This window comes from Oncorhynchus masou, chromosome 21 (genome assembly GCF_036934945.1).
Source record: "Oncorhynchus masou masou isolate Uvic2021 chromosome 21, UVic_Omas_1.1, whole genome shotgun sequence".
NCBI lineage: Eukaryota > Metazoa > Chordata > Actinopteri > Salmoniformes > Salmonidae > Oncorhynchus > Oncorhynchus masou.
The window spans coordinates 50,240,216-50,262,447 of record NC_088232.1 but is presented as its reverse complement, the minus strand read 5'-3'; the positions used below and the strand labels follow the sequence as shown (position 1 = coordinate 50,262,447).

Genomic DNA, 22,232 nt, shown 5'->3' with positions numbered 1-22,232 from the left:
TTCAACAACAGCCATCAGACAGACTGAAGACGTAACCCTACGAGAAAGACTGAAGACGTAACCCTACGAGACAGACTGAAGACATTACCCTACAGGACAGACTGAAAAAAAATGATGTGATTGTTGTCTCCAGGCCAGAGGCTGAGGGGGACACCAACATTTGGCTTATAGATATCTGTCACGCACAGTTTCTCACTACAGTAACACCATATTACGTTTTACAATTTAATTCTTCATAACTTCAGCTACATTTAATTGTTGTTCTGAACAGCTGTACAGGTATGAAATAATTAATAATAGTAATTATGTAAAGGTTTTCTTCCGGTGAAGGAGAGGCGGACCAATACGCAGCGTGGTTGAAGTTCATGTTTTTTAATAAGAAAAACTATACATGAACAAACGACCAAAACAATAAATGTGAAAACCCGAAACTAGTCCCGTGTGGTACAAACACTGACACAGGAGACAATCACCCACAAAACCCAACACCAAACAGGCTACTTAAATATGGTTCCCAATCAGAGACAATGACTAACACCTGCCTCTGATTGAGAACCATATCAGGCCAAACACAGAAACAGACAAACTAGACACACACCATAGAATGCCCACTCAGATCACACCCTGGCCAAACAAAACATAGAAACATCCAAAGCAAACTATGGTCAGGGTGACAGTACCCCCCCCCCCCAAGGTGCGGACTCCGGCCGCAAAACCTGAACCCATTGGGGAGGGTCTGGGTGGGCATCTGTCCGCGGTGGCGGCTCTGGTGCTGGACGTGGCCCCCACTTCACCATAGTCTTAGTCCGCCACATTGTCCGCTTCCGTGGCCTCCTAACCACGGCGACCCTTAAAAATGACCCCACTGGACAGAGGGGCAGCTCGGGACAGAGGGGCAGCTCGGGACAGAGGGGCAGCTCGGGAGAGAGGGGCAGCTCGGGACAGAGGGGCAGCTCCGTACTGGCTGACGACTCTGGCAGATCCTGGCAGTCTTGCGGCTATTATCATTAGATACCGTTCCGATATTTCTGGTGAACTAAAGCCTGAAATATTTCAGATGGACATTGTACAGTGCCATTGAACTAAATTGAAGTCTCCAAATCAGAGTTGCACAGTATTGCACATCAATAGTTTCACTGGGGTAGGCTTTTAAAGTGAGATGTAAATCCTTCTGGGGCTTTCTGAGAAGTTGCAGTGTAGTCAACCCGAGATCCGCTTCCACGTATCCAAAGTTAGCCCAGGTCTTTTGTCTTATTATGTCTTCAACAACAGCCATCACAATGGCTTCTATGCATATTAAAACACAATTAAAACTGAGTGCTATTGTTGCAGCCGTTCATCGCTAGCCTAAGCATACAAGCAAGGCAAAGCACTTTGCTGAAATACATGTACTAGCTGGTCTCCGGTGGCCCTGACATGTAGAACAGAGTGGTAATAAAGATTACACAGTTACGACAGAGGAATTTATTAAAAACATGCATGCACTTACACTAGGGCTAAATACAAGGGGCTGCCTTAACAGATGGCCCCCAGGTCTTAATGGCTTCACTTTGGGTAGAGTGTGACGTGGGGCGGAAGCGGGAGAGAGAGATGGAAAGAGAAGGAAAGAGAGATAGAAAAGAGGGAGAGAGAGAGCTATTTTCATTACCAATATAACAGAGTAATGCTGATCTGGAGGCTTAAAGCCTAGGGAAATCTCTCTCTCTCTCTCATATCTCTCACTCTTGCATCTCTCTCGTATCTCTCTCTCTTTCACTCTGCTCTGTTTCTTTCTCTCTCTCTCTCTCTCTCGTATCTCTCTCTCGTATCTCCCTCTCTCATGTGTATCTCTCTCTCTCTCTCCTCTGTCATCTCTTCTCTCAATCCCCCACAAACTCTGCTACCTCTGCTGCAAGAGACTGCTCAGCTGTCACAGATATAAGTCCACATTATCCAGTAGCATACACGGGTGCCCAGACCTACAGCCAGTAATGAGTCCTGTGCCAGGGATTATCTTCCTAGCTACCCTTCTCTCTTCCCTGCCCTAGTTCCCTTCCCTGTAATCACAATCTCTGCAGGAAGAGGAGGAAGAGGAGGAGGACGGATTTGTGAAATGGAGGATACATGACATGCACATATAGAGATATGTTGTATGAGTCATCACTAACAGGCATCTCCTAAACACAGGCACGCACACCCGCAGGCAGGCAAGCAGACACACAGGCACGCATGTAACACACACACAGCCCCGGTGCCTCTTCTAGAGAAGAGGGAACAACACACAGCCTAGAGCTGGCTGCTGAAGATGTAACCCTACGGGACAGGCCGAAGTCGATACCCTACGGGACACGCCGGAGACGATATCCCACGGGACACGCCGAAGACGTTACCCCACGGGACACGCCGAAGACGTTACCCCACGGGACACGCCGGAGACGATACCCCACGGGACACGCCGGAGACGATACCCCACGGGACACGCCGGAGACGATACCCCACGGGACACGCCGGAGACGATACCCCACTGGACACGCCGGAGACGTGACCCCACGGGACACGCCGGAGACGTGACCCCACGGGACACGCAGGAGACGTGACCCCACGGGACACGCCGGAGACGTTACCCTACGGGACAGACTGAAGATGTTACCCCACGGGACAGACTGAAGACGTTACCCTACGGGACAGACTGAAGCCGTTACCCCACAGGACAGACTGAAGACGTTACCCCACGGGACAGACTGAAGACGTAACCCTACGAGACAGACTGAAGACGTAACCCTACGAGACAGACTGAAGACATTACCCTACAGGACAGACTGAAAAAAAATGATGTGATTGTTGTCTCCAGGCCAGAGGCTGAGGGGGACACCAAAATTTGGCTTATAGATATCTGTCACGCACAGTTTCTCACTACAGTAACACCATATTACGTTTTACAATTTAATTCTTCATAACTTCAGCTACATTTAATTGTTGTTCTGAACAGCTGTACAGGTATGAAATAATTAATAATAGTAATTATGTAAAGGTTTTCTTCCGGTGAAGGAGAGGCGGACCAATACGCAGCGTGGTTGAAGTTCATGTTTTTTAATAAGAAAAACTATACATGAACAAACGACCAAAACAATAAATGTGAAAACCCGAAACTAGTCCCGTGTGGTACAAACACTGACACAGGAGACAATCACCCACAAAACCCAACACCAAACAGGCTACTTAAATATGGTTCCCAATCAGAGACAATGACTAACACCTGCCTCTGATTGAGAACCATATCAGGCCAAACACAGAAACAGACAAACTAGACACACACCATAGAATGCCCACTCAGATCACACCCTGGCCAAACAAAACATAGAAACATCCATAGCAAACTATGGTCAGGGTGACAGTACCCCCCCCCCCAAGGTGCGGACTCCGGCCGCAAAACCTGAACCTATTGGGGAGGGTCTGGGTGGGCATCTGTCCGCGGTGGCGGCTCTGGTGCACTTCACCATAGTCTTAGTCCGCCACATTGTCCGCTTCCGTGGCCTCCTAACCATGGCAACCCTTAAAAATGACCCCACTGGACAGAGGGGCAGCTCGGGACAGAGGGGCAGCTCGGGACAGAGGGGCAGCTCGGGACAGAGGGGCAGCTCGGGACAGAGGGGCAGCTCGGGACAGAGGGGCAGCTCGGGACAGAGGGGCAGCTCGGGACAGAGGGGCAGCTCCGTACTGGCTGACGACTCTGGCAGATCCTGGCTGCTCTGGCGGATCCTGGCTGAATGGCGGTTCTGGCAGAACCTGGCTGCTCTGGCATATCCTGGCTGACTGGCTGCTCTGGCAGATCCTGGCTGACTGGCGGCTCTGGCTGCTCCATGCTGACTGGCGGCTCTCGCTGCTCCATGCTGACTGGCGGCTCTCGCTGCTCCATGCTGACTGGCGGCTCTGGCTGCTCCATGCAGACTGGCGGCTCTGGCTGCTCCATGCAGACTGGCGGCTCTGGCTGCTCCATGCAGACTGGCGGCTCTGGCTGCTCCATGCAGACTGCCGGCTCTGGCTGCTCCATGCAGACTGGCGGCAGACTGGCGGCTCTGGCTGCTCCATGCAGACTGGCGGCTCTCCATGGCTGCTCCTGCTCCATGCAGACTGGCGGCTCTGGCTGCTCCATGCAGACTGGCGGCTCTGGCTGCTCCATGCTGCTCCATGCAGCTGGCGGCTCTGGCTGCTCCAGACTGGCGGCTCTGGCTGCTCCATGCAGACTGGCGGCTCTGGCTGCTCCATGCAGACTGGCGGCTCTGGCTGCTCCATGCAGACTGGCGGCTCTGGCTGCTCCATGCAGACTGCTGGCTGCTCCATGCAGACTGGCGGCTCTGGCTGCTCCAGCAGACTCCTCTGGCAGCTCCTTGCAGACTGGAAGCTCCTTGCAGACTGGCAGCTCCGTGCAGACTGGCAGCTCTGGCAGCTCCTTGCAGACTGGCAGCTCCTTACAGACTGGCAGCTCCTTGCAGACTGGCGGCTCTGGCTGCTCCATGCAGACTGGCGGCTCTGGCTGCTCCATGCAGACTGGCGGCTCTGGCTGCTCCATGCAGACTGGCGGCTCTGGCTGCTCCATGCAGACTGGCGGCTCTGGCAGCTCCTTGCAGACTGGAAGCTCCTTGCAGACTGGCAGCTCTGGCAGCTCCGTGCAGACTGGCAGCTCTGGCAGCTCCTTGCAGACTGGCAGCTCCTTACAGACTGGCAGCTCCTTGCAGACTGGCAGCTCCTTGCAGACTGGCAGCGCTGAACAGGCGGGAGACTCCAGCATCGCTGGCGAGGAGGAAGACTCCGGCAGCTCAGGACAGACGGGAGCACCTGTAGGGATGAGACGGAGAGACAGCCTGGTGCGGGGGGCTGCCACCGGAGAGCTGGTGCGTGGAGGTGGTACCGAGCACCGAGCCTGCCCAACCTTACCTGGTTGGATGTTCCCGGTCGCCCTGCCAGTGCGGCGAGGTGGAATAGCCCGCACTGGGTCTATGCAGGCGAACCGGGGACACCATGCGCAAGGCTGGTGCCATGTAAGCCGGCACAAGGAGACGCACTGGAGACCAGATGCGTAGAGCCGGCTTCATGGCACTTAGCTCGATGCCCACTCTAGCCCGGCCGATACGCAGAGCTGGTATGTACCGCACCGGGCTATGCACCTGCACTGGAGACACCGTGCGCATCACAGCATAACACGGTGCCTGCCCGGTCTCTCAAGCCCCCCGGTAAGCACAGGAAGTTGGCGCAGGTCTCCTACCTGGCTTCGCCACACTTCCTGTGTGCCCCCCCAAGAAATTTTTGGGGCTGACTCTCGGGCTTCCATCCACGCCGCCGTGCTGCCTCCTCATACCAGCGCCTCTACGCCTTCTCTGCCTCCAGCTCTTCTTTGGGGCGGCGATATTCTCCAGGCTGTGCCCAGGGTCCTTTTCCATCCAACTCATCCTCCTCCCACCGGGTAGCCTAGTGGTTAGAGCGTTGGACTAGTAACCGGAAGGTTGCAAGTTCAAACCCCAGAGCAGACACGGTACAAATCTGTTGTTCTGCCCCTGAACAGGCAGTATACCCACTGTTCCTAGGCTGTCATTGAAAATAAGAATTTGTTCTTAACTGACTTGCCTAGTTAAATACAGGTAAAAAAATAAAATGTCCAGTACTCCTCGCGCTGCTGCCGCTGCCTGTCACCACGCCGCTTGATCCTGTTGTGGTGGGTGATTCTGTAAAGGTTTTCTTCCGGTGAAGGAGAGACGGACCAATACGCAGTGTGGTTGAAGTTCATGGTTTTTTAATAAGAAAAACTATACATGAACAAACTACCAAAACAATAAATGTGAAAACCCGAAACCAGTCCTGTGTGGTACAAACACTGACACAGGAGACAATCACCCACAAAACCCAACACCAAACAGGCTACCTCAACATGATTACCAATCAGAGACAATGACTAACACCTGCCTCTGATTGAGAACCATATCAGGCCAAACACAGAAACAGACAAAACTAGACACACAACATAGAATGCCCACTCAGATCACACCCTGACCAAACAAAACATAGAAACGTACAAAGCAAATTATGGTCAGGGTGTGACAAATTAATTTAATAATTTAGACTTTCTTTGCCGCCAAGTAAAGAAATACTTGGCTGTGGATTTTGGCACTCAGTCAATTTTAATGTCCCATTTTTGATGACTGTCACGACTTCTGCCAAAGCCAATGCCGTCGCCGGTCTTCGAAGCCATCGCCGATCCATTTTTCATTTTCCATTTGTCTTGTCTTGTTTTTCCACACACCTGGTTCTCATTTCCCTCATTATGTATTGTGTATTTAAGCCTCTGTTTCCCCCATGTCTTTGTGTGGTATTGTTTATTCTGTTTCATGTATTGCGCACGTTAGTCTGTTGCGCTGGGTTATGTTAACCCGTATTGTTATTTCGTGTTCACTTTGCCGTGTGTTTTTGGTTCGCCAAAATAAAAGGCTCCGTTGGCTACCCCTTATCTGCTCTCCTGCACCTGACTCCTTTACAATCATTTACGCATAGCTGACAATGACATGTTCTCTGAGAGTTTATATTTTTTGAACACATCATTGAAAATATTAAAAATAAATAAAAATGCAACAAACCCAGACTAGCAAACCATGAAAGAAATATATATATATATATATTTTTAATTCCATTCCTTTACTTTAGATGTGTGTATTGTTGCGAAATTGTTAGATATTACTTGTTAGATATTACTGCACTGTTGGAGATAGAAACACAAGCATTTCGCTACACCCGCAATAACAGCTGCTAAACATGTGTGTGACAAATAAAATTTGATTTGAATTCGTCACCAATGGCACCCTATTCCCTATATAGTGTACTACTTCTACCAGAGCCACACACAGCCCCGGTGCTATTGGGGCTATTTAGCAAAAAAAATAAAACAGGTTAAGAAGACTAAATCGTTTGATAAAGAATATTCAGTTTCCACATAGGACTGTCGGTCAAGACCAAGCCCTCAATCATTGAATATGAATGTCCTCATTTATCATGTCCATGACATGGCAAGAACAGGATTCTCTCTGACAATGTTTATTAGAGAGCAGAAAGAGGTTTCATTAGAGAGCAGAAAGAGGTTTAATTTGAGAGCAGAAAGACGTTTCCTTAGAGAGCAGAAAGAGGATTTATTAGAGAACAGAAAGGTTTAATTAGAGCGAAGAAAGAGGTTTTAATAGAGAGCAGAAAGAGGGTTTATTAGAGAGCATAAAGAGGTTTCAAAAGAGAGCATAAATAAGTTTAATTAGAGCGCAGAAAGATGGTTTCATTAGAGCAGAAATAGGCTTTATTAGAGTGCAGAAATATAGTTTTATTAGAGAGCAGAAAGAGAGCAGAAAGGGGAATTTAATTAGAGAGCAAAAAGAGGTTTCATTAGAGCGCAGAAAGAGGGTTTTATTAGAGAGCAGTAAGAGGGTTTGTTAGAGTGCAGAAATATGTTTTTTTAAAGGGCAGAAAGAGGGTTTCATTAGAGAGCAGAAAGAGGCTTTTATTAAAGAGCAGAAAGAGGGTTTCATTAGAGAGCAGAAAGAGGTTTCATTAGAGAGCAGAACAAGGTTTTATTAGAGAGCACTAAGAGGGTTTTGTTAGAGAGCAGAAAGAGGGTTTTATTAGAGAGCAGAAAGAGATTTCATTAGTGAGCAGAAAGAGGGTTTCATTAGAGAGCACAAAGAGGTTTCATTAGAGAGCAGTAAGAGGGTTTTGTTAGAGTGCAGAAATATGTTTTTTAAAGGGCAGAAAGAGTTTATTAAAGAGCAGAAAGGAGATTCAATTAGAGCAGAAAGAGGGTTTTATTAGAGAGCAGAAAGGAGGTTCAATTAGAGCAGAAAGAGGGTTTTATTAGAGAGCAGAAAGGAGGTTCAATTAGAGCAGAAAGGGTTTTATTTGAGAGCAGAAAGAGGTTTTAGTAGAGAGCAGAAAGAGGGGTTATTAGAGAGCAGAAAGAGGGTTTATTAGAGAGCAGAAAGTGGGTTTTATTAGAGAGCAGAAAGAGTTTCAATAGAGAGCAGAGAAATAAGTCTACAAATGCAAGTAAATGTTGGTGCTTGCTAAAGAACACGGTACATCCTCGTGCTGTACGCACAACCCTACAGAATGTACAGACCCCACGGCTAGCAGGCACACTTCTGTGCAACATCACATTCAGTGGCGTGCTGTATTTATAGTGAATTAACCTTAGCCCTCGTGCTCAAGGACATGGCTGCATGGGAGTTACATAATGAGTGGAGAGCTGTTAAACTGGCTAGCAACAACAAACAACATCTGTGAGTCACACACACACACATAGAGCAGCTGTAATGATGTTCACAATCACCCTTGAGTGTGAAACTCAAACTATGAGTGGAGCCATTGTGGATCTGGTAGACTAGAGTATCACCCATAGAGATGTAACTACGTACAGTGGGGAGAACAAGTACTTGATACACTGCCGATTTTCCTACTTATAAAGCATTTAGAGGTCTGTCATTTTTATCATAGGTACACTTTGACTGTGAGGGACAGAATCTAAAACAAAAATATAGAAAATCACATTGTATGATTTTTAAGTAATTAATTTGCATTTTATTGCATGACATAAGTATTTGATACATCAGAAAAGCAGAACTTAATATTTGGTACAGAAACCTTTGTTTGCAATTAGAGAGATCATACGTTTCCTGTAGTTCTTGGCCAGGTTTGCACACACTGCAGCTGGGATTTTGGCCCACTCCTCCATACAGACCTTCTCCAGATCCTTCAGGTTTCGGGGCTGTCGCTTGGCAATACGGACTTTCAGCTCCCTCCAAAGATTTTCTATTGGGTTCAGGTCTGGAGACTGGCTAGGCCACTCCAGGACCTTGAGATGCTTCTTACGGAGCCACTCCTTAGTTGCCCTGGCTGTGTGTTTTGGGTCATTGTCATGCTGGAAGACCCAGTCACGACTCATCTTCAATGCTCTTACTAAGGGAAGGAGGTTGTTGGCCAAGATCTCGTGATACATGGCCTCATCCATCCTCCCCTCAATACGGGGCAGTCGTCCTGGGCTCATGAAGGAATTGTGTTTGGGAGAAAACGTGGAGTTTGTTTGAGAACTCTGTAGGTGTCTTGTTTGCATCTTTTGTTACAGTTTGTTTGAGTTGTAATGTTTGGTGCCCAGTATTGGTTGCCTTTGTTTGTTTGGTAAACTTGCCACTACGGTGGATAGTTGGTGTGCTGCGTTGGAGAGTACATAGGTTAGTTTCCAAGCCTTTGCCCAGGCTGGAGACTCTTGTTCTACTCGCTGTTGGGACATCGGTCCGAGGAGGTGAGTACAGTCGGCTGTGTACCTCAGTAGGAGATGCTAGGTGTTTTTCTGTTGTTGTCCCCCCCCCCATTGCCAGAGGTGTGTAATTACCCACTGCAAAACCACATGAAGACTAGGATGAGTTATTGTAGGTTTTGGGGAAGCTCCATATACATCTCATCTCTCTTCTGTGGTGCCCAGTGTGATTGTCATTTCTCTTGCTGTGGTCCGGTCTGGTGTGCTCAGCAGATTGTCATTTCTCTTGTTGTATTTACTTGTGACTATGGTGTCTAATGTAGATGAGTTCATTTGCTTTCCATCAGAGGAACTGTTTGAATTATGTACTAAAGAACAGCTGTTGAAGGTTGCTGAACACTACAAGGTTTATTAAAGTAGTGATAAACGTCCAAAATTATGTTAGGTTGATATTGAAGGCCAATCTGATGGAGTGGTATTCTTGAAGTTACCACTGGGGCAGCCTCATCTGAGGGCTCGCTGTCTCCCTGTAACGTTACAATGGTCGCTCCATCTGTTAGTCCTAGTAGTCTTTGAACAGCAGAAAGTACTGCTTCTGTTACAGCTGGAGCATGTTGGCGTCCGGCGCCGACAGAGATGGCCGCCTCGCTTCGCGTTCCTAGGAAACTATACTGTATTGTGTTTTTTTAATGTATTATTTCTTACATTGTTACCCCAGGAAATCTGAAGTTTTATTACATACAGCCGGGAGGAACTATTGGACATAAGAGCAACGGATCCTCTGTTTGGTCCACCACCCAGGACATTGGATCGGATCCCAGCAGGTGACCCAAAACAATGGTGCCGCAGAAGGGTCAGACGGAGCGATCTTCTGGTCAGGCTCCGTAGACGGGCACATCGCGCACCGCTCCTGAGTATACTATTCCCCAATGTCCAGTCTCTTGACAACAAGGCAGACGAAATCTGAGCAAGGGTTGCCTTCCAGAGAGACATCAGAGATTGTAACATTCTTTGTTTCACGGAAACATGGCTCACTCGGGATACCCCCAAGCAGACGCATCGACGGCCCTGAAAGAACAGCATTGGACTCTATGTAAACTGGAAACCACATATCGTGAGGCTGCATTTATTGTAGCTGGGGATTTTAACAAGGCTAATTATTTTACCTTTATTTAACCAGGCAAGTCAGTTAAGAACAAATTCTTATTTTCAATGACGGCCTGGGAACAGTGGGTTAACTGCTTGTTCAGGGGCAGAACGACAGATTTGTACCTTGTCAGCTTGGGGGTTTGAACTCGCAACCTTCCGGTTACTAGCCCAACACTCTAACCACTAGGCTACCCTGCCCTGAAAACAAGGCTCCCTAAATTTTATCAGCATATCGAATGCCCAAACCAGGCTGGCAAAACCCTGGATCATTGTTATTCTAACTTCCGTGACGCATACAAAGCCCTCCCCCGCCCTCCTTTCGGAAAATCTGACCACGACTCCATTTTGTTGTTCCCAGCCTATAGACAGAAACTAAAACAGGAAACGCCCATGCTCTCTGTCTGTCCGACCAATTGGATTCCACGCTTCAAGATTTCTTCGATCACGTGGACTGGGATATGTTCCGCATAGCATCGGACAATAACATTGATGAATATGCTGATCCGGTGAGCGAGTTTATTAGCAAGGGCATCAGTGACGTCGTACCCACAGCGACTATTAAAACCTTCCCCATGGCAGCTTTCGCGCAAAACTGAAAGCGCGAACAACTGCTTTTAATCAGGGCAAGGCGACCGGAAACATGACCGAATATAGTGTAGCTATTCCCTCCGCAAGGCAATCAAACAAGCAAAGTGTCAGTATAGGGACAAAGCAGAGTCGCAATTCAACGGTTCAGACACGAGAGGTATGTGGCAGGGTCTACAGTCAATCACGGATTACAAAAAGAAAACCAGCCCTGTCGCAGACCACAATGTCTTGCTCCCAGACAAACGAAATAACTTCTTTGCTCGCTTTGAGGACAATACGGTGCTACCAACATGGCCGCTACCAAAACCTGTATTATTTTGGGCTCTCCACTGCAGCCAATGTGAGTAAAATATTTAAATGTGTTAACCCTCGCAAGGCTGCCAGCCCAGACGGCATCCCTAGCCGCGTCCTCAGAGCATGTGCAGACCAGCTGGCTGGTGTGTTTATGGACATATTCAATCAATCCCTATCCCAGTCTGCTATTCCCACATGCTTCAAGAGGGCCACCATTGTTCCGGTTCCCAAGAAAGCTAAGGTAACTGAGCTAAATGACTATCACCCCGTAGCAGTCACTTCATGAAGTGCTTTGAGAGACTAGTCAAGGACCATATCACCTCCACCCTACCTGACACCCTAGACCCACTCCAATTTGCTTACCACCCCAATAGGTCCACAGACAACACAATCGCAATCACACTGCACACTGCCCTAACCCATCTGGACAAGAGGAATACCTATGTAAGAATGCTGTTCATCGACTGCAGCTCAGCATTTAACATCATATAGTATAGTACCCTCCAAACTCGTCATCAAGCTTGAGACCCTGGGTCTTGACCCCGCCCTGTGCAACTGGGTCCTGGACATCCTGACGGGCCGCCCCCAGGTGGTGAGGACAGGAAACAACATCTCCACCCCGCTGATCATCAACACTGGGGCCCCACAGGGGTATGTTGTCAGCCCTCTCCTGTACTCCCTGTTCACCTATGACTGCATGGCCATGCACGCCTCCAACTCAATCATCAAGTTTGCAGACGACACTACAGTGGTAGGCTTGATTACCAACAACGACGAGACGGCCTACAGGAAGGAGGTGAGGGCCCTCGGAGTGTGATGTCAGGAAAATAACCTCACACTCACATGTCAAAAAGACAAAGGAGATGATAGTGGACTTCAGGAAACAGCAGAGGGAGCAGCCCCTATCCACATCGACGGGACATCGACGGGACAGGTGGAAAGTTTTAAGTTCCTCTGCATACTCATCACGAACAAACTGAAATGGTCCACCCACACAGACAGCGTGGTGAAGAAAGCGCAGCAACGCCTCTTCAACCTCAGGAGGCTGAAGAAATTCGGCATGTCACCAAAAACACTCACAAACTTCTACAGATGCACAATCGAGAGCATCCTGTCAGGCTGTATCCCCGCCTGGTATGGCAACTGCTCAGCCCACAACCGTAAGGCTCTCCAGATGGTGGTGGGGTCTGCACAAAGCATCACTGGGGGCAAACCTTCTGCCCTTCCTGACACCTACACCACCCGATGTCACAGGAAGACCAAAAAGATCATCAAGGACAACAACCACCCAAGCCACTGCCTGTTCACCCCGCTATCATCCAGAAGGCAGGGTCATTACAGGTGCATCAAAGCTGGGACCGAGAGACTGAAAAACAGCTTCTATCTCAAGGCCATCAGACTGTTAAACAGCCATCATTAACATTGAGTTGCTGCTGCCAACATACTGACTCATCTCTAGCCACTTTAATAATTAAAAATTGGATGTAATAAATGTATCACTAGCCACTTTAAACAATGCCTCTTTATATAATGTTTACATACCCTACATTACTCATCTCATATGTATATACTGTACTCTATACCATCTACTGCATCTTGCCTATGCCGTTTGGCATCACTCATCCATATATTTTTATATACATATTCTTATTCATTCCTTTACACTTGTGTGTTGTTGTGAAATTGTTAGATATTACTGCAAGGTCGGAACTAGAAGCACAAGCATTTCACTACACTCGCATTAACATCTGCTAACCATGTGTATGTGTCAAATAAAAATTGATTTTGATTTTTGATCATGAGAAGCTCGAGCATGATTGTGTAAAGTATGAAAAGGAATTGGAATTTAAACAAGATTTGGAGCGTGCTAAAGCCTGATGAGAAAGTGGATGTCTCATGGTAGTTGTTTTCTGGGGGAGGCAATTAGTCAGGTTTTTGTACCAGTTAACCTCTCTGGGGGGTGTGGGACGCTACCGTCCCACCTGACCAACATACAGTGAAATTGCAGAGCGCCAAATTCAAAAACAGAAATACTCATAATAAAAATTCAGAAAACATACAAGTCTTGACAATCGGTTTAAAGATTAACTTCTTGTTAATCCAACCGCGGTGTCAGATTTCAAAATGGCTTTACGGCGAAAGCATACCATGCGATTATCTGAGGACAGCGCCCAGCACACAAAACATTACATACAGTTACCAGCCAAGTAGATTAGTCATAAAAGTCAGAAATAGCAACACAATTAATCACTTACCTTTGATGATCTTCGTATGGTTGCACTCACAAGACTCCCAGTTACACAATAAATGTTCAATTTGTTCGATAAAGTCCCTCTTTATATCCAAATACCTCCGTTTGTTGGCGCATTTTGTTCAGTAATCCAATGGCTCAAAGGCAGTCACAACAGGTCGACGTAAAATCCAAATACTATCAGTAAAATTCATAGAAACATGTCAAATGATGTTTAAAATCAATCCTCAGGTTGTTTTTAGTCATAATAATCGAAAATATTTCAACCGGACAATAGCTTCATCAATATAAAAGAAAAACAAGAAAGGTGCGCTCTCAGTCGTGCTCGTGCAAACAGCTCTGGGGACTTCCCACTATCCACTGACTCAAAGTGGTCTTACTCCCTAATTTTTCAGAACACAAGCCTGAAATAATTTCTAAAGACTGTTGACATCTAGTGGAAGCCATAGAAATGGCAATCTAGGTCCTAACCATTGACATACTGTATAGGCAGGCAAGAGAAAAGCACCCACATCAAAAATGTCCCACTTCCTGGATGGATTGTAGGTTTTCGCCTGCCATATCAGTTCTGATATACACACAAACATTATGTGAACAGTTTTGGAAACTTTCGAGCGGTTTCTATCCAAATCTACCAATTATATGCATATCCTAGCTACTGGGCCTGAGTAAAAGGCAGTTTACTTTTGGCACGCTTTTCATCCGTAGGTGACAATAGTCCCCCATACCATAGTGAGGTTAAGCTTCCCACAATGACATTGCTGGACACATGGGTGTGAGGAAAACCTACAATCACATATTAAGACATTTCTTTTGGCCTCGGTTAAAGAGGGATGTTTCTGAGTTCATCAAAACTTGTCACACCTGTCAATTAACTGGTAAACCTAATCAAACTATTAAGCCAGTACCACTGTTTCTTGTTCCTGTACTCAGCCAACCTTTTTGAGTATCTGATTATTGACTGTGTGGGTCCTTTGACCCGTTCTAAAAAGGGTAGTAGTTACCCGTTCACTGTGATGTGTCAGACCACTAGGTTTCCTGCTGCCTATCCTCTCCGGTCTATTACGACTAAGTCTGTGCTAAAAGCTTTGACTCTGTTTATCTCACTGTTTGGAATCCCTAAGGTCATTCAGAGTGATCAAGGATCTAATTTTACCTCTAATCCGTTTGGTCAGGTCCTTCAACAGCTCCATAGTAAACACAATTTGTCTAGCGCCTATCATGCGCAAAGTCAAGGAGCACTGGAAAGTTTCCATCAAGCACTTTGTTGAGAGCTTATTGTACTGAGATGGATAAGGATTGGGAAGAGGGATTGCCTTGGTTACTGTTAGCCGCTAGGGAGTTTACACAGGAGAGCCCGGGTTTCAGTCCAAATGACCTTGTGTTTGGACATAGGGAGCATTGACTTCGATCTGTTCTCCAGGATGGCAGGAAGTCTCCCAAGCCCCCTCAGTCCCTGTTATCTTATGTGTTTGATTTCCGGCGACACCTGTACGCCGCCGGTAAAATGGCTAAAGAGAAGCTACCCTCTTGACAGGAGAGGATGAAGGGCATATTTGATCGGCAAACTGAGCCTCGTCACTTTAGTCCAGGTGAACGAACGGGTTCTTGCTCTGTTGCCAATGGTTGGTTCTCCTTTTCAAGCCAAGTCTCAAGGTTCATGTACGTTTGTGCGCCAGTGTACCGAGAAAAACTATCTAGTTGCCACTCCAGAACGAAGAAAAGCACACCAACGGTGCCATGTAAATTTGTTGAAACCCAATTATGCACTTTCCTCTGAGACTGAAGATGCTAGGTCCGTGCATGGGGAGGAAGATGTTCCTGGACCCGACGATTGCATACTGCAGGGTAGATTGAAAAATTCAGAGACACTGGATGTTTTAGACCGCCTTCTCGCTCATCTCCCTGTTGGTGGATGGGAAGAGATGGTTGGTCTGATTCTGAGATTTCCTGGTTTGTTTTCTGATACACCTACACGTACGTTGGAGATGCTGACCCCATTCGTCAGCGGTTCTAGAGTTTCTTCAGAGAAACGGTGTTGTCTGGATGCTGAGGTCAGGTCATGCTGAAGAGTGACATAGCAGAGCCTTCTTTCTCCAGTTGGGCTTCTCCTTGTATCTTGGTCAGTAAACCGGATGGGACGAACACATTTTGTATGGACTACCGTAAGGTTAACAGTGTCACTAAACCAGATTCATTTCCTCTTCCTCGGATGGAGGACTGCGTTGATCAAGTCGGAGCAGCTCGATGAGCAAATTTGACCTGTTAAAGAGCTATTGGCAGGTGCCACTGACGAGTAGGGCACGTGAAATCTCTGCTTTTATTACACCCTCTGGTCTGTACTCCTATTATGTTATGAGTTTTGGCCTGCCACACTACCTGCCACTTTTCAGCGACTTATGAACAGGGTTGTCTCCGGTCTGGCCGGGTGCGCTGTTTATTGGGACGATGTAGTGATGTATGCAGATACTTGGGAGGAACATCTGTCCCGTATTCAAGCCTTGTTCGACCGCCTAGCTGCGGACAGCCTCATAAATCTGACTAAATGTGAGTTTACTCAGGTGACCGTTACATGCCTTGGAAAGGTGGTTGGGCAGGGTGAAGTGCGTCCTGTTCGGGCTAATGTGGTAGCTATTGACACTTTTCTACCACCAACTATTAAAAAGGAACTGATGCGTTTCTTGGAAATGATTTGGTTATTACTGTAGTTTTTGTAGGAACTTCTCTACAGGTGGTTGCTCCCTTGACAGATCTGCTGAAAGCTAAGCCTGTTTATGTATGGTCTTCTCGTAGTCAACAGGCTTTTGAAGATGCAAAAAGGTTGCTTCCCTCAACTCCGGTGCTGGCTGCTCCTCGCGTGGATTTGTCATTTACCTTGCAGATGGATGCTAGTCATGTGGGGGCAGGTGCAGTTTTGCTGCAAGCAGATGTGTCTGGTGTTGAGAGGCCTCTTAGTTTCTTTTCCAAAAGGTTTAACCATTATCAGTTGAACTACTCGGTCACGGAAAAAGCGCTAGCACTCATATGGACGTTACAACACTTCGAGGTGTATGTCCGGTCGGGAGTAGTACCTGTTGTGGTCTACACTGACCTTCCCTCTCACCTTCTTGAGGTCCATGATGTGTCCTAACCAGAGGATAATGAGGTGGTGTTTATTTTTACAAGCATTCCATCTCAATGTGTGGCACATCCAAGGGACCGATAATGCCGTTTCTGATGCGCTCTTTCGTTCCACGTGACTGATGACTGTTTTGTGTTTGGTGTTGTCCTGTTCTATCGCTCCTGTCTGTTCCCTTCTGGTCTCATTTTCTTCTTTCCCTCTTAAAGGTTGCTTCCTGTGAATGAAGGTTTCTGAGCTCTGTGGAGGACGAGGTTGGCTAGGGCAAGTGGAAGTGTGAACACGTACCCCCCTCATGAATATGGAACCCAGGCTGAGTCAATTTGTGACGCAGACTGAGTCAATTTGTGATGCGGGCTGGGTCTATTTGGGATGCGGGCTGGGTCAATTTGGGAAACACCTGGGCTCGGATGTGTCCCAGGATAAATGCACCTCTTCCCCATTCATTGAGACTCTCTCCATGTAGACACAATGATAGATTTAGGTTGTTTTGTTTATTTGCGTTGGCACCTTTCAACACACCTCATCATCACATTTATGCATGCAACCACTCCCTTACACTACCGATTACTGACTACACTCATCCCTGTTACGGTAATTGTATTTAGTTTACTTTAGTTAATAAATATATTTGTTATTCCTTATCTCCACATTGTCTCCCTTTTTGTTACGAACTTCGAGCCAGTTCGTGACAAAGCAAAAACCCTTGAATGCGTAAGTGTGTAAATATTTGACTGGTACTGTATATCAGGTCAGAGATATAAGGTCACAGGCCTTTGAAAGAAGAGGTAATCCAAGCGACAACAAACGTGTCACGCCCTGATCTGTTTCACCTGTTATGTGATTGTTTCCACCCCCTCCAGGTGTCGCTTATTTTCCCCAGTGTATTTATCCCTGTGTTTCCTGTCTCTCTGTGCCAGTTTGTTTAGTCAACCAGCGTGTTTTTCCTGTAATCCCTTTGCTATTCTCCTTTTTCTAGTCCTCCTGATTTCGACCCTGGCCTGTTTCTGTACCTGCCTGCCTGACCATTCTGCCTGCCTACCACTCTGTACCTCCTGGACTCTGATCTGGTTTTCACATCTTTGCCTGTCCACGACCATTCTCTTGCCTACCCCTTTTGCATTATTAAACATTGTAAGACTCCAACCATCTGCCTCCTGTGTCTGCATCTGCATCTGAGTCTCACCTTGTGCTTTGATACAACTCTGCATTTCAATAACCCAGCCCAAGGCATCTTCCCTCTCCAATATTAAGTATAGCACAAACACTATTAATTAGATGGATGTTTCTCATAGTTGTGTCCCAAATGGCTCCCTATATATTGCACTACTATGGTCAAAAGTAGTGCACTACATAGGGAATAGGGTGCCACTTGAAGACTCTTTGGCCTCTAACAGTGTCTTCCTCCATATCACCAGCTAATTTCCTCGGGTTGCATGCATCATTATTGACACCTGTGATAAAGATGAGCAAAAAAGACTATGAAAATATATAATAAAAAAATACTGAACTGTATGCTCAAAACATCTGAAAATTATATAGAGAATCCTTCCAGATCCTTGATATTCTTTGGCTTATGGACTGCCCTATTCAATTCAAACCACAGGGTTGCAATGGGGTTCAAGTCTGGAGTTGGCCATTGCAAAATGTTGATTTTTGTGGTCAATAAACCATTTCTTTGTGGATTGTGCTTGGGGTTATTGTCTTGCTGGAAAAGATCCACAACCAGGATTTCGGCTAAAATTGAGCCATTTTTTTTAAACATTCAGCATCACTACATCAAGGGAAAAATAGTATTCTATCTAACAACGATATCCACATATATTTCAGGATGTTGTGCATCCCCGGGAAAAATCTGAATTAATGTAAACATAACAGTTCTGAAAACATAACTTGTCCAAAAAAAGTGGTCTCTTGAGACAAATTACCCTGGGTATTTCTTTGTTGTTGAAAAAAAAAACGGAAGCACATTCAGAAAATAACCTCATACAAACTGTAGAATATAGTGGTGCATCTTTTGATGTTATGGGGCTGTTTTGCTTCCACTGGTACTGGGGCCAACGGCATCATGGACTTTATCAAGTAGCAGGACATTTTAGCCAAAAACCTTGTTGCCTTTTCCAGGAGGCTGACACTTGGCCGCAAAGTGGACCTTCCAGCAAGACAATAACAGCAAGCACACTTTCAAATCCACAAAGAAAATGTTCATTGACCACAAAATCCACATTTTGCAATGGCCAGTCTCCGGACTTAAACCCCATTAAAACCCTGTGGTTTGAATTGAAGAGGGCTGTCCATTAGCGCAGTTGAATGATATCAAGGATCTGGAAAAAATCTGTATGGAACAATGGTCTAAGGTCCCTCCCAATGTGTTCTCCAATCTGATCATCGTTATCCTTCCAACGGTAGGGTGCTGGGAACAGGGTTGGCAATTATTTTGACCTCAATCTTATCAAAAATTATTTGTTAAACAAAATCTCTTTCTCTGAGAAATTGTATTAGTATAAAATATATGTTTAAAAAAAAATTAAACAATATATTTCAGTATTTCTACATATATTTGTTTATTACTCATCTTTATCAAGGTGCCAATAATTATGGACACCACTGTCTGTTCAACAAGGTTAATAAATGTAATGGATTATGCGAATACAAAACGCCTCTCGTTTCTCTAAAGTGTAGGCCGCTAATGGTCATTAACACTGACACACAACCCTTTTCCATAACATTTTTAGTGACTGAGTTAAAGTTGTGTTGAACCGTTTCTTTGAACATGTTACATTAACCTTTCCACCTGGAGAAATGTAATTCTGACACTTTAATGATTAACCGATGGGACGTGTTGGATCTTACGATTTTCCTTCATCTACAACCACGTTACTATACAGTATGGCAAGAACATTAAATACCATAGCAACATAGGTGACTCCCCCACACATCTAACTTAAACCCCTTAAAACGTATGTGTAGTCAATTCCTGATGAGTGCCGATCAGATTGCACGTCACAATTTAAATATATAATTTTGAATATTGCACAGTTTACCCACCTTTCCTGACCCCCTCATCCTTACAGAGACGTATCCAGGTCACGGCACCAATGTAACCAACTGTAATTTGAAGCAGTTCTATTTATCAGGAGTGGATGGTCGTCCAAAAATACAGTACATCCATCCATTACTCACACTGCACGATGAGCTCCATCTGGCTCACAGAGACCTATCTGGGTCACGGCACCAACTTAAACCAACCGTGGTTCAAACCAATTGCATTTCTCAGAAGTGTACTGTAAAAACACTGTACATCCAGAATACTCACACTGCACAGTGAGCTCCACCAGTGCTTCCCGGGGCTTGACGTTGAAGCCGTTGTACTGGCTGGTGGCGCAGCGGTAGGTTCCCGTCATATCACGGGACACATTCACGATGCGCAGTGCGCCGTCGTAGCTCTCTGTCTGAAGGCCGCCGTCGGGCATGGGCACCTCTTTGTCGGCCCTTGACCAGAGGATGATGGGCTTAGGCTTCCCGGAGACCAAGCACTGGAGTTCCACCGTGTCACCCTCCTGGACCACCAAGGGGGATTTGTCCCGCGGCACCGTTAATTCCGGGGGGACTGGGAGAGAAAGAGAGAGAAAGGGAGAGAGAAAGGGAGAGAGAAACTTTACATTACTTTCAGGGATGTTACTTTATCATATGATATGTAACGTGATGTTACTTTACGTAACTTTACTTTATGGCAGTGGTTATCAAACTCTGATACAGGAGAGCTAGGTTTTATTTCAACCCAGCGTTAACACCTGATTCAACTAATTAATGAATCACCTAGACCTTGATTAGCTGAATCTGGTGGGCAAGAACCAAAGCCTGCACACCCTGTAGTTCTCCAACCAAGATCAGGGTGTTGATAGACAGAATGAGTAGGAGTCAGATCTCCACTTTCTTCATCACAACCACCCTGTGGGAGGATGGGAGCGCTGTGCATTCTGACCATCCAACTCTCAGAACCACCTCCTCGCCCCCCCCCCCCCCCCGCCCCCCACCTCAAACAGTGCTTTGACTGTGACATCCTTGTTTGAATGTATCGTCTGGCGCTACACAAAAAGAAAAAGCTATGAATAGAAAATAGCTACAAATATGTAGTAGAGTGAGCGAACACGGAGCAGAGAGGCGAAGAGACAGGTCTCCTGGGCATTGCCAGGTCATTCATTTGGTGCATTTGGAGGGGTAGCTATCCCCCCTGAGCTTTCACCTCCTCTCAACCACAGCGGTTCTCTGCCAAAGGCATATACCATCATCCCAACCCGGTCCAATCATTCTGGACGGGCTTTACTTTGCTCTTAGCCCAAATGAATTTTAGTAATGCATGTTGGAGGTTGCTACTCTGCTCCATTGGATATAATATACTGGCCGTGACAATAAAGGCAAAACACAGGGACTAAAAATGGGAATGTGATTAACCACTCAAGACGGCTAGATAAGAAGGAAGGAGAGAGGGAGAGGGAAGAAGAGAGAGAGGGAAGGAGAGAGAGAGGGAAGGAGAGAGGAGAGAGAGAAGTAAGGAGGGAGAGGGAAAAAGAGAGGAGAGGAGAGGGGGGAGGAGAGAGAGAGGGAAGGAGGGAGAGAGGGAGGAGAGAGAGAGGGAAGGAGAGAGGAGGAAGGAGAGAGAGGAGAGAGACGAGAGAGAGGAGAGAGAGAGGGAAGCAGAGAGAGGAGAGGAGAGAGAGGGAAGGAGAGCGGGAAGGAGAGGATAGGAGAGAGAGGGGGAAGGAGAGAGAGGGAAGGAGAGAGAGAAGGAAGGAGGGACGGAGAGAAGGAGAGGAAGAGGGAAGGAGAGGAAAAGGGAAGGAGAGAGAGAGAGAGAGAAGGAGAGAGAGAGGGAAGGAGAGAGGAGGGAGAGAGTGAAGGAGAGGGAAGGAGAGCGGGAGGGAAGGAGAGAGAGAGGGAAGGAGAGGGGGAAGGAGAGAGAGAAGGAAGGAGGGACGGAGAGAAGGAGGGAAGGAGAGAGGGAGGAAGAGAGAGTGAAGGAGAGGTAGAGGGAAGGAGAGAGAGGAGAGAGAGGAAGGGAAGGAGAGAGGGAGGGAAGGAGAGGGAGCGAGAGGAGGGAAGGAGAGAGGAGGGAGAGAGTGAGGGAGAGGGAAGGAGAGAGGGAGGGAAGGAGAGAGAGGGAAGGAAGGAATAAAAGAACACTCACCAACTGAGACCTTTGCCAGGGAGGGAAGTGTGTGTGTGTGTGTGTGTGTGTGTGTGTGTGTGTGTGTGTGTGTGTGTGTGTGTGTGCGTGTGTGCGTGTGTGCGTGCGTGCGTGCATATCCAGGTTGACTCACGTTAGCATGTTCTACAAAGGCTCCCCACTGCAAATAGACTCAACTACAGTATTTCTGGGTTTGAATTGTTTATGCGTTGTAGCTACTCACCATGATCCTAATGGCCAGCACCTTCATGTTTATAAGTTCTCCCCTCCATTTCATTGTCAATTTACCAATCCTCCCTCCCACACGAGGATAATCATGCCAATGGAGCCCGTCATGAAACATTTGATGTTCCGCACTAGCTTTACAAAAGTATTATCAGAAAAA

At 46.7% G+C, this 22,232-nt stretch overlaps 1 protein-coding gene across 1 annotated transcript in view; it reads right to left on the bottom strand.

The window, feature by feature from the left end:
* LOC135508471 (MAM domain-containing glycosylphosphatidylinositol anchor protein 2-like) overlaps positions 1–22,232 on the bottom strand; it is a 219,020-nt gene that overhangs the window by 85,443 nt on the left and 111,345 nt on the right. Inside the window, exon 8 of the mRNA XM_064928684.1 lies at positions 19,976–20,269. Within this exon, the coding sequence (XP_064784756.1) occupies positions 19,976–20,269 (294 nt within the window). The remainder of the gene's footprint in view (positions 1–19,975; positions 20,270–22,232) is intronic.